Below are 12,218 nucleotides of genomic sequence, written 5' to 3' on the forward strand. Positions count from 1 at the left end.
TTACATTTGATTTTTTCATGTTATTCCTCTTGAGCTATGGTCTGCCCACCACAGTGTAGGGGTCTTATTTTATTTAGGAGGAACCTATAGTCTACCTTTGAAGTGTGTTCAGTGGTTATTCAGTTTTATGTTTGCTTCCACTAGGCTTCTGGTGGCAATTGGTCCTGTCTGCTCAGAGGGGAGGACTCTCTGAGGCTCTGGTGGGGTTCCAGAGGACAGGGATGGGAGTGCATGGTCAGTTGGCCTGGTGTGTGCAAGTGCATGGGGGTAGTGGCAAGTGTGATGGCGTTTCCAAGCCTGGAGATGCTTGTGGAGCTACTCTGGCTTACCTGCGCACAGGGCTGCTGTCCACTGGGATAGCGATCCTGAACCTGCAGGCATGGGTGCAGCTACTCTGGCCTGCCTGGGTCCGCACCAGAGGATGTGGGGTGGCAGTCAGTGGGACGACATTCCTGAGCCTGGACCACGGGTGGAGATACGCTGACCTGCCTGGTCTGCGCGTAGGGGTGCAGGTTGGCAGTGAGAGCGACGGGGCTCCCAAACCTGGTGTGTGGGTGGAGCTATACTGGCCTGCCTGTGTCTGCGCACTGGGGTGGGGGGCGAGGGGGAGTGGGATGGTGTTCCTGAGCCTGAACGTGCAGGTGGAGCTATGCTGGCCCACTGGCTTGGGTCTAGGCATGGGGTGGGGGGCAGCTGTGAGTGGGATGTTGTTTGCGCGTGTTGTGAGTGGGACAGCAATTGTGCTTGCAGAGGCGTTGGCACCCCGTGCAGAGACAAGTTGGAAGGCATTAGTGCATGAGGCAGCAAGTGGAAGGCGTTTGCACACGTGCCAGGGAGACAACATTCACGCATGTGGTGGCGAGTGGGTTGGCATCCGCCCACGCCCTGGGGCACAGGTGGATCTATTCTGGCCTGGGGATCCTTGTCTGCAGTTAGTGCAGGAGGAGTCTGAAGCCGGGGCTGTGTTACATGGCTTCTTGAGGGGGATAGGATTGGGGGACTGGTGGACTACCCAAGGGCACCAACACACCCTCCCATTGGGGGTCTAATAAAGTCTGCTCCCCCCAATGAACTCTTAATGTCTTGCCTTTCCTTCCCCGAGAGGTGCAGCGTGATGAGGGAGACACCATCTTGACCGGGTTTCTGTATTTCAGTGTACAGGTTTTAAGTGACTAAAATTGCTAGTGGCCCTGTAATGATAACTTTTGTGCTTAGCTTCAAAATCACATTATGCTGACCACATAGCTGTGAGAACCTGTATGTGATTTGGAATTCTATATAGACCCCCCACTTTTGACACTTGGAATATATAGAACAATAGAAAAATATATTGTTTTAAGTAGCCAACGACACCATCTCTGTGTCTTTATTGCTCTCCCTCTATGTGTCTATCTCTGTCTTTGTCTCTCTCCCTCTGTATGTGTGTTTGTATGTGTGTGTGTGTGTGAGAGAGAGAGAGAGAGAGAAAGAGAGAGAAGATAATAACCTATTTGACTGAACACAGTGTAGTCTCGTGTATGTATAATGTCTTGTGCTAACTATGTTGTGTAGAGAGTAAACCTCAGTGTATCTCAGAATAATCTGTGATTTTGTATTGAAATGGGTTCTGTTCCTAATAGGTCATCCATATCACTTTTAGAGAAAATTGTAAAATTAGCTTTATACTTAGTAGGAAAATGACTTAAGTGCATGGGAGGTTGAGGCAGGAGGAGCTTGAGTTCATGAAAAACCTGAGATGCCTAGTAAGTACTGGGGCAGTCACAGCTTTATAGAAAGAATCTTTTTTATTTTTTAATTTGATTGTTTGTTTGTTCACTTGCTTGTTCTATATTTTAGGGAAAATAAAACAAAATCAAAAGTAAGTTATCCTGGGCTGGAGAGATGGCTTAGCGGTTAAGCGCTTGCCTATGAAGCCTAAGGACCCGGTTCGAGGCTTGGTTCCCCAGGTCCCACGTTAGCCAGATGCACAAGGGGGTGCACGCATCTGGAGTTCGTTTGCAGAGGCTGGAAGCCCTGGCGCGCCCATTCTCTCTCTCTCCCTCTATCTGTCTTTCTCTCTGTGTCTGTCGCTCTCAAATAAATAAATAAATAAAATTTTAAAAAAAAAAGTAAGTTATCCTTAAAACATGTCTTTGTCTCTGTCTCCCCCCGCCCCATACACACACACACAGCACACATAGGTGTACAAATATTAATGATTGGTTTGTTTCTCTGGAGACTTTGCCTAATGCAGAATATGATGCAAAGCTTTCAGAAATAATCCATGTAAGTAAATTGGTTTTCAATGTCTGAAGACAAAGCTGGACTATGAGTTGTTCATGTGTTTACTTGGTAGGTCTTGGGGAAGCCTCTGAAGTATTTGGATATGGTTTAGGAATTGCAATAGGATCTCCACAGCTGACGATACAAAAGAGAAATGATTCTTATGAAAAGTAAGCCCTATGATTTCTTTTTCCTTTTAGCTTAATTTGGATAACATGTTTGTTGAAGAGATATTATGTGTACCTCAAAATTTGTATTTAGTTTATAGTAGTTATTTTTATTAAAAAATGCAAATATGAATGGCATGTACATATATATGAATTCAAAGAGTATATTTGTATTTTTATTCTTGAAAATATAACTAAAATCGTAATATCATGACTTGCTATAATTTTCATATGTGCTCATTTTTTGCGTGCAAAAAATATACAATTTACTCATTTTTAAAAATATTTTTACTTATTTACTTGTGAGATAGAAAGAAAAAGGCAGAGTGTGAGTATAGGTGCAGTAGGACTTTCTGCCACTACGAATGAACTCCAGATACATGTGCCACTTTATGCATCTGGCTTTACATGGGTATTGTGTAACTGAGTCCAGACCATCAGGCTTTACAAAGAAGCACTTTTAACTGCTGTGGTGGCTCTCCAGCTCCCAACTTGTTCATTTTAAGAGTATGGCACAATAGTGTTAACTGTATACACATTGATATCATGAACTTCTTATCTTGCAAAACTGAAGCTCTATAGGTCATCTATCCCCCTCTAATTTCTGGCAACCATCATCATTCTGGACAGTGAACACTATAACTCAGTTATTCCAATATCCATTGAAAAGAGTTGGCCTATCCACTAGCTCCTGGTAGTTGTGTATTGAAACATGGCACTGGGACTGATAAGATATGAAGACTTGCTGTCTGTACTGAACACTGCACTGAGAACATTACCCAATCAAAAGTATCTATTTGCTGAGACTAGTTGATCCAAATGAGGCACCTACAATATCTGCCACAATGTTCTAGATTCAGTTTAGAGTATATTTTAATTCAGATCATCTCACAGTCATATAGTAACTAATGGTATTTATTATAGCATAAGAATCATTTTTTTTAAGAAGGCAGATGAATAAGATCCTCCACTGCCTTCATCTCTCATAAACACTATTGACTACAAAGGATAAAGAAGCCAGGTGATAGACCACATTGCATGCAACCACGTGTGTATGTGCATGTATGTGTGTGTGTGTGTGTGTGTGTGTGTGTGTGTGTGTGTGTTCATATGAGAGGTTGGTACCTATGTTTCTGCAGGTGTGTAAGTGGACATGAATGTGGAGGCCAGAGAACAACCTTAGGTGTTGTTCTTTAGAAATCCACCTGTTTTGATTATGGTCTCTCAATGGCCTGGAATCTCCAAATAGTTTAGACTGGCTTGCCTGTAAGTCCCAAGGCTCTTCCTATCTCTGCCTCCCCATAGCTGACCACCATGTGCAGCCTTAATGCTTACTTTTTCTTTTTTTAAATATTTTAATTTTTTATTTGAAAGAAAAAGAGAGAGAGAGAGAGAGAATGGGCAAACCAGGGCCTGTAGGCACTGCCCATGAACTCCAGATGCAAATATTGCCTTGTGCATTGGGCTAACGGGGGTACTGGATAATTGAACCTGGGTCCTTGGGCTTTGCAGGCAAAGGCCTTAACTGCTGAGCCATCTCTCCAGCCCACCAATCTTAAAAAAATTTTTGAACACTGTTTCTGAGTAATGGAATCATGCCCATGTTCCTGCAAAGTAAATGCTTTACTGATTCATGCATTTATCCAGTCCCAGTACTTGGTTTTGTGAAGTAGTAATAGTAACAATAAGAATAATAATAAAAATTTCATCAAAAAGGTATGAAAGATTGAATTGATCACCTTTTTATTCTCACAAACCAAATAACCACAGCATGAAGAGAGCCGTACTCTCCTTGTAGAAGGGAGAATAAATTAAGTCAAGGCCTCAGACTTAAAACTTAGTGTGAGGCCTGCCACTATGAAGCACAGGGCTTGCAAAGCATTGTGAGTCAGCACGCACAGAATGAGCCTTTGCGACCATTTCAGTCAAGTGCCCAAGGTATAGGCTCCACTATCCCTCCTTTAACCACAGGCAGCAGAGGAGGAAAGCCAGCAGCTACTAATGAGGGAGAAATTCAAGAAAGCTAGCCCAGGGCTCTATGTTAGGGCTCAGTGCTGAGCCTTCTGTGGTGAAATTTAGTACCAAGGGAGCACCAAAGACATATAGAACCAAACCATAGCTCAAATATTTCCCAGGATAGCAATGAATATGGCTCCAAACAAAGTCATAGCTATGAAACTATGAGATTTTTCATGGCAACTATTTTTTAATTTTTTTTATTTTATGTATTTATTTGAAAGTGACAGACAGAAAGAGAAAGAGGCAGATAGAGAATGGGCATGCCAGGGCCTCTAGCCACTGCAAATGAACTCCAGATGCCTGCACCTCCTTGTGCATCTGGCTAATGTGGGTCCAGGGGAATTGAGCTTTGAACCAGGGTCCTGGTACCAAGGTCTTTGATCCATTAGGATTTTATTTTTGTGCATGGAGAAAGAAAATGATCTATTTTCATCCGTTTACATATAGATGTCCAGTTTTCCCAGCATCATTTGTTAAAGAGGCTGCCTTTCCTCCAATGAAGATTTCTTTCTTTTTTTTTTTTTTGTCAAAAATCAGGTAGTTGTAGCTGTGTGGACTTACATCTGGGTCTTCTAATCTGTTCTACTGATCTACTTGTCTGTGGTGCTGGTACCATGCTATTTTTGTTATCATGGCTCTGTAATACAGCATAAAGTCAGGTATGGTGATTCTACCAGCCTCATTTTTGTTGCTCAAAATTGTTTTGGCTACTTGACATTTTTTGTACTTGCAAATGAATTTTAGGATTTTTTTTCTATTTCTGTGAAGAATACCATTACAATTTTAATAAGGATTGCATTAAATGTGTAGATTCCTTTTGGTAAAATTGACATTTTTCACAATATTGATTCTTCTAATCTAGGAATACAGGATGTCTTTCCATTCCCTAGTGTCTTCTGCAATTTCACTCTTGAGTGTTTTGAAGTTTTCATTTTAGAGATCCTCCCTTCATTGCTTAGGTTTATATCAAGGTACTTTTTTTCTGAGGCAATTGTCAATGGGAGTGATTCCCTGAATTCATCCTCAGCATGTTTGTTGTTAGTATATAGAAAAGCTACTAATTTCTGTGTGTTTATTTTGTATCCTACTATATTGCTAAAAGTGTGTATCAGCTCTAAAGTTTGCTGGTACAGTCTTTAGAGTCCTTTGTATGTAGAATCATATCATTTGAAAATAATGATGATTTGATCTCTTCCTTTACAATTTGTATTTGGGTCTTTGTATATGTAATAGGCCTGTTTAAATGGTTTAATTTTGGAAGGTCATATAAACCTAGGAATTTATCCATGTCTTTCAGATTTGCAAACTTAATGGAGTATATGTTCTTAAAATATGTCCTTATAATTTTCTGAATTTCTTTGGTATCTGTTGTAATGGTGGTTTTTCTTATCTCTAATTTTATTAATATGTGTCTCTCCTCTCATTCCTTTGGTCATGAGCTAAGGGTTATCAATCATGTTTATCCTTTCAAAGAACCAATGCTTTGTTTTATTGATTCTGCAGCATTTGGATGGAATATTCTGTAGATATCTGTTAGGCCCATTTGTTCTATGATATCATTTAATCCAGATGTTTCTCTGCTTATTTTTTGCTGGGATGACCTTTGAAATGATGAGTATTGAAATCAGCCACTACAATTGTTCTTGATGTTATCTGTGACCTTAAGACTAATAGTTTTGTTTGATGAAACCGAGAGGACTGTGTTAAGTACATATATGTTTATAACTGTAATGATTTTCTATTGAATTATTTCTTTAATCAACATACAGTGATTTTCTTTATCTTTCCTTACTAATGTTGGTTTGAAGTGTATCATGTCAGATACTAGGATAGCAACACCTGTTTGTTTCCTAGGCCCATTTGCTTGAAATATCATTTTCCATCCTTTCACTCTAAGATAATGTCTGTCTTTTATGGAAAGTTGGGTTTCTTGGAGGCAACAAAAGAAGGGCCCTACCTTTTAATCCAATCTGGGAGCCTGTGTTTTTTGGTTGGGGCATTGAGGCCATTGATATTAAGAGTTATTATAGAACAGTATGTATTTATTCACACCATTCTTCCTGTTTTGTAGTGCTCTTGTTTTCTCTTTACTGTCTTGTATTAATTATTATTTGTGTGTGATTTATTTTTTTTTCCTCTTTTGTCATGTCTGTACTTTTCTTTCTCTTCAACATAGAGGTTCCCTTCAAGTACTTTCCGTAGAGCTGGCTTAGTGCCCATATAATCCTTTAGCCTGTTTTTGTTGTAGAATGTTCTTATCTCTCCATCAATTTGGATGGATAGCTTTGATGGATAAAGTACTCTTGGCTGACAGCTATCTTTCAGAACTTGGAATACATCAGTCCAAACTCTTCTAGCTTTTAAAGTTTGTGCTGAGTAATCTGCTGTTATCCTGAGTGGGCTTGCCTTTATAAGTGACTTGCTTTTTACATCTCACTGCTTTCAATACATTTTCTTTGATTTGCATGTGAAGTAGTTTAATTATATTATGTCTGTTTGGTGTTCTAAAAGCTTTCTGCACTGACACCTCTTTCCTAATCTAGAGGAAATTTTCTTCTATGATTTTGTTGAAAACACTTATTATGCTTTGGAGTGAAATTCTTTTCCTTTTACTATACCTTGAGTCCTTATGTTTCATAGTGTCCTGAGTATCTTAAATTTCCCATTCATACCTTCCTATTAGCTTGTCTTTCTCTTTGTTGAACTGTATTAGAATTGCCTCCTGGTCTTCTAATTTAGATCTTAAGATCTCTCCTTCATCCTTTCTCTTGGTGAGACTTTCTACAGAGGTTTTTCATTTTGTTTTAAATCTGACTTACTATGTTCTTCAGTTCTATTATTTGTGATTGGCTTTTCTTCAGTATTTATATTCCTTATTCATGTATTGACTTCCTTATTTAATACAGTGCAACAAAGAGAAATATAGATTAATAGGAAGACATGAATGAGAATTTCAAGACATTTGGGACACAATATTAAGACATCAAATATAAGAATTTAGGGCATAGTAGAAGGAACAGAATTTCAGCCCAAAGGTATATCAAGTATTTTCAACAAAATCTCAGAAGAATACTTCCTCCAAATAGGGATAGTGATGTTAACACAGATACAGGAAGCCTTTAGAATGCCAAACACACAAAATTAGGAAAAAAACTCTCACCATAATATTATAATTAAACTACAAAAATCACAAACCAAAGAAATATATTGAAAGAAGTTAGAGAGAAAATGGAAGTCACATACTAAGGCAAGCCTATCAGGATAACAGCAGACTACTCAACACAAACTGTCAAAGCTAGAAGGGCTTAGGATGGTATTTTCAAAGTTCTGAAAAATAACAACTGTCAACCAAGATTACTTTATTCAGCAAAGTTACCCATCCAAATTGGATGAGAAATAATGACATTCCACAACAAAACAGGCAAATAGAATATATGAACACTAAAGGAGCTACAGAAAAAATACCTGAAAGTATCTTCCATCCTGAAGAGAAAGAAAAGCACATAAGGAACCAGGGAAAAACATAAAACATACTCAAAAGTTAATACAGGAGACTAAAGGAAAAATCAAAAAACTACAAAACAAGAAGAATGGTATGAATAAGTACATACTGTTCAATAATCAATAGCATCAATGGCCTCAACGCCACAACCAAAAACTCAGAGTTTTAGACTGACTTAAAAAGCATTATACTTCTATTTGTTGCTTCCAAGAAACCCACCTTTATATAAAAGATGGACACTATCTTAAGCTGAAAGGTTGGAAAACAGCGTTTCAAGCAAATGGGCCTAGAAAACAAGCAAGTATCTCTATTCTAATGTTTACCAGGGTAGACCTCAAACCAACATTAGTTAGGAAAGATAAAGAAGGTCACTTTGTATTGATTAAAGGAACAATCCATCAAGAAGACATTGCAATCCTAAACATATATGCACCTAAGTTCTCCCAATTTCATCAAGCAAAACCTATTAGAATTAAGGTCACAGGTAATACCAAAAACTGTTGTAGTGGGTGATTTCAACATCCCACTTTCATCAAATAACACTTCATTTTGGCAAAAAATAAATAGAGAAGCATCTTGAATCTATGAGGTCAAAGAATAAATGGACCTAACAGATATATACAGAATATTTCATCCAAATGCAGCAGAATATACATTCTTTTCAACAGCACATGGAACATCCTCCAAAATAAATTATATATTAGAACTCAAAGCAAACCTTAAATAATACGGAAAAATTGAAATATTTCCTTCCAATCTGTCTCATGGCAATAGGGTCAAACTACAAACTAGCAGCAAGAAAAGCTATAGAGTATACACAAAATCATGGAAACTAAACAATACACTACTGAATGATGAATGGGTCAATGAAGAAATCAAGAAGGAAATAAAATTTAAAAAAAAACCTCATAGAATCAAATGACATTGAGAATACAACATACCAAAACCTTTATGACACAAAACCTTTGGGGCACATATTATGCAACTCTTGTATAGGTAGCAATTACCACTGTGAGGTCATGAATGCTATGGCCATTTTGTATCTGGAATACAGTATTGTAAGCACTCCTTCCCTTCCTTTGGCTGTCATAGTCTTTCCACCACCTCTTCCACAATGGTCCCTGAGCCCTGGGGATAAAAGGGGGCAGATTGAGATATCTCACTTAGTGTAGAACACTATTGTGTTACTGCTTAACACTCTGATGAGTTTTGAATCTCCCTATTTGTCACTGTCATCTGAAAAAAGATGCTTCTTTAATCAAAAGTGAGAGCAGCATGAATATATGGGCATAAACATAAAAATTAGAGGGTATTTTGGTGGATATAATATAACCATTTATTCAAAAAACAGTAGTAGCACCCCCAGGGCTTAGGACCACCCTAGCCATAGGTTTTTTGGTAGATTTTCTGCTCCAGGCATGAATTCCTTCCAGTGGAGCAAGCCTCAAATCCAATCAGAGAGGAGTTGATTTCCTTATTACAGACATGCTACCATTGTACCCATTGACACATTTTGCCTAGTTAGCCAGCCATGTAGCTTGGTGGGTTTACAAGTTAACTGATGGTTAATAATGTTGATGACTTTCCTACCCCAGGAGACTACATAGCACTTTCCAGCAGTACTACAGCAGCTAGTGAGCAGTAAGGGGGCTTCCAGCTCAGCTCCAGCTTGATTTCTCAGTGAACTGCACTTAAAGCATGGGAATCACCAGCCTGATGTTTGTTTACATGACATGATCCATTTTAACACTTTTGTGCATATTTCGTGATATACTATATAATGATACTTCATTGAGTGTATATTTTGGGTAGCAATTTCATCGTCTTCTATTAATTTTACGAGTCCCTTTATTTTGCCATCGTTGCTGGAGTACCATCAGTAACTATACCAGATATTTTCTCAACGGACAAAGAAAATCACTTTAAAATTTAATTTTACTGCTCTCAATAAATATTTTGATTTAGTTGCAATTTTTACTAGTACTACGTAAACCTTTTTGTCAGTGATATTGTGTTTGTAATCAATATCTCTAATGAAAATTCTGAGGCTGTCACCCATCACCAAGTGAAATGCAAAGCTTGCGGCTCTACTCTCCAAACGTCTTTTGATCAGTGTTTGTGCTTCTTCAGCTTTCTTGGTTACAGTCTTGTGAGACAAATAAATCCTCCTTGTTTACAAGTCATACCTGCCACATTTTTGCATACATTGTTTAATAAACTTTACATCAGCAATGATTGAGACATTTTTGCTATTAAATATGATACCATTTAAGTAGGCTTTACCATAGAATCCTGAGTGTAACTTTTAAAAAAGTTTCTCAAAAGGACAGACATTTTTCACAGTTCTGGTCTATTGTCCTTGCAACAAAATCTTTGAGATATGCAAAACTTGGCAGCATATATCTGCATACAATGGTTTTTTTCAAATTAGTCTGTGAAAACTTAAATATCTATAAATGAAGTAGAGTGACTTAATATTCTAAGAAACAAGAGTCATTTGTCACTTTTCAAATTTATTTCCTTTTTTCAATGTAGGATCTCACTATAGCCCAGGCTAACCTGGAACTCACTCTGCAGTCCCTGTCTGGGCTCAAACTCACAACAATCCTCCTTACATTTGCCTCCCAAATGCTGGGAATAAAGGTGTGTGACACTGTGCCCAGACTTACACAGTTATTAAACAATCTTCCTCCATCTATAATTGTTCATTTCCTCAGTTGAAAGAGGGTCTGCTTTCTTTTAAGACATTGTAGAAGCCATGCTGGAATTAAAAAAAAAAATATATATATATATGGCTGGGTGTGGTTATGAATGCATTTAATCTTTTTACTCACTATAGAATAGAATGACCTGTGTTTAACTTGGAGGCATAAGTAGGAAAATTGCTGTGAGCTTCAGGCCAGGTTGTAATTACAGAATGAGTTCCAGATCAGCCTGGGCTAGGGTGAGAACCTACCTCAAAACAGTAATTAAATAAATCTTTAAAAAGAATATGTAAAGGATTATACTTACTTTGTTTCTAAAAATTGATAAGAAAATAGAAAGCAAGGTTTGGGCTCTTCCACACCTCAGCCAGTATGAAGCAGAGCCAATTTTTTAGGAATAAAGGCTAATGCAAGGATGTGGAAGTAACCTTATTAATCAATTAATAATACTTATCTTTTAAATAGCATAATTATTTGAATAGTAAACATCACTCAATAATAACCTTAAATGCAAATGGCCTCAATTCACAAATAAATAAAAACAGATTAGAAAATAGCATTAAAAAACTGAATCTAACTTTTCATTGTCTTCATGTACCACTTATGGGTAATAATAATTTGAAAAATAATACATTAAGTGAATAGGAAACCAAACAAGCTAGAGTGACTATTGTACTGTTCTGATAAATGATAAAATAGATTGCAACCCAAAATTCATTTAGAAGACAGGTAATATATTAATAAAGAGAATTTCTTAAGAATATATAAAAATATATATCAAATGTCAGTATGCCCAATTTCATAAAAACAAACTCCAATCAACATAAAAGGTCACAAAGGACCTGATATAATAATGGTGATTTAAATATCCCACATATAAGCAAGGGTACAGAGGTGTATACATGTAACTAAACTGCTTTCAAAGTTGAGGTCAGGCTGGACAACATAGAGAGCCATTGTTCCAATTTATTTTAAGTGGTGGTATGCATTTTGGTAATAGTGTTCTTGCATAGTATGTGCAAGTCCCTGGGTTCTGTTCTCAGTAGCACACATGCCTGTACACACACACACACACACACACACACAGATAGAAAGATAGATGATAGGTAGATTGATCAATAGATAAATAGACAGCCAGACAGATAGATAAATAATGAGAAAGGTTATGTCCTATGAATGTTGCATATTCAGATAAATGACAAGTGGACAGCAGAAATGCAGGTTCTAGATCTGCCACTGTGGTTTTATGGTTGAGGTTCTAGCACTAGCAGTGGACAGGTAGTTGTCCTATCATTACATGACACTGTCACCCATTCCACAGCTTATAAAACAGAAGGTCTGTTGGTTGGGAAGAGAATGAACTGTGTTTAACTGACCCCTGTACAAAAGATTCCTTTAGATATGAGCACTTTCCCACAATGGCTAGTTGGTGAAGGTCTTAAATGTCTGTGGGGCTGAAAACATTGGTGACTGTTATTAATCAACCTTTCTAAGTTACCTACTGAAGTGATACTATGAAAATTCTCCACAAAGCAGAGGCCCCAGCATTAACTGAAGACAACA

The 12,218-nt window shown here is 37.8% G+C and overlaps 1 protein-coding gene across 1 annotated transcript in view; it reads left to right on the forward strand.

Moving 5' to 3' along the window:
- The window catches only part of LOC101610300 (solute carrier organic anion transporter family member 6A1), a 132,074-nt gene that overhangs the window by 20,811 nt on the left and 99,045 nt on the right, over positions 1-12,218 (forward strand). The window contains exons 4-5 of the mRNA XM_045132150.1: positions 145-546; positions 2,336-2,432. Coding sequence (XP_044988085.1) covers positions 145-546; positions 2,336-2,432 — 499 coding nt within the window. The remainder of the gene's footprint in view (positions 1-144; positions 547-2,335; positions 2,433-12,218) is intronic.

The sequence above is a fragment of the Jaculus jaculus genome, chromosome 13, assembly GCF_020740685.1.
Source record: "Jaculus jaculus isolate mJacJac1 chromosome 13, mJacJac1.mat.Y.cur, whole genome shotgun sequence".
Classification (NCBI taxonomy): domain Eukaryota; kingdom Metazoa; phylum Chordata; class Mammalia; order Rodentia; family Dipodidae; genus Jaculus; species Jaculus jaculus.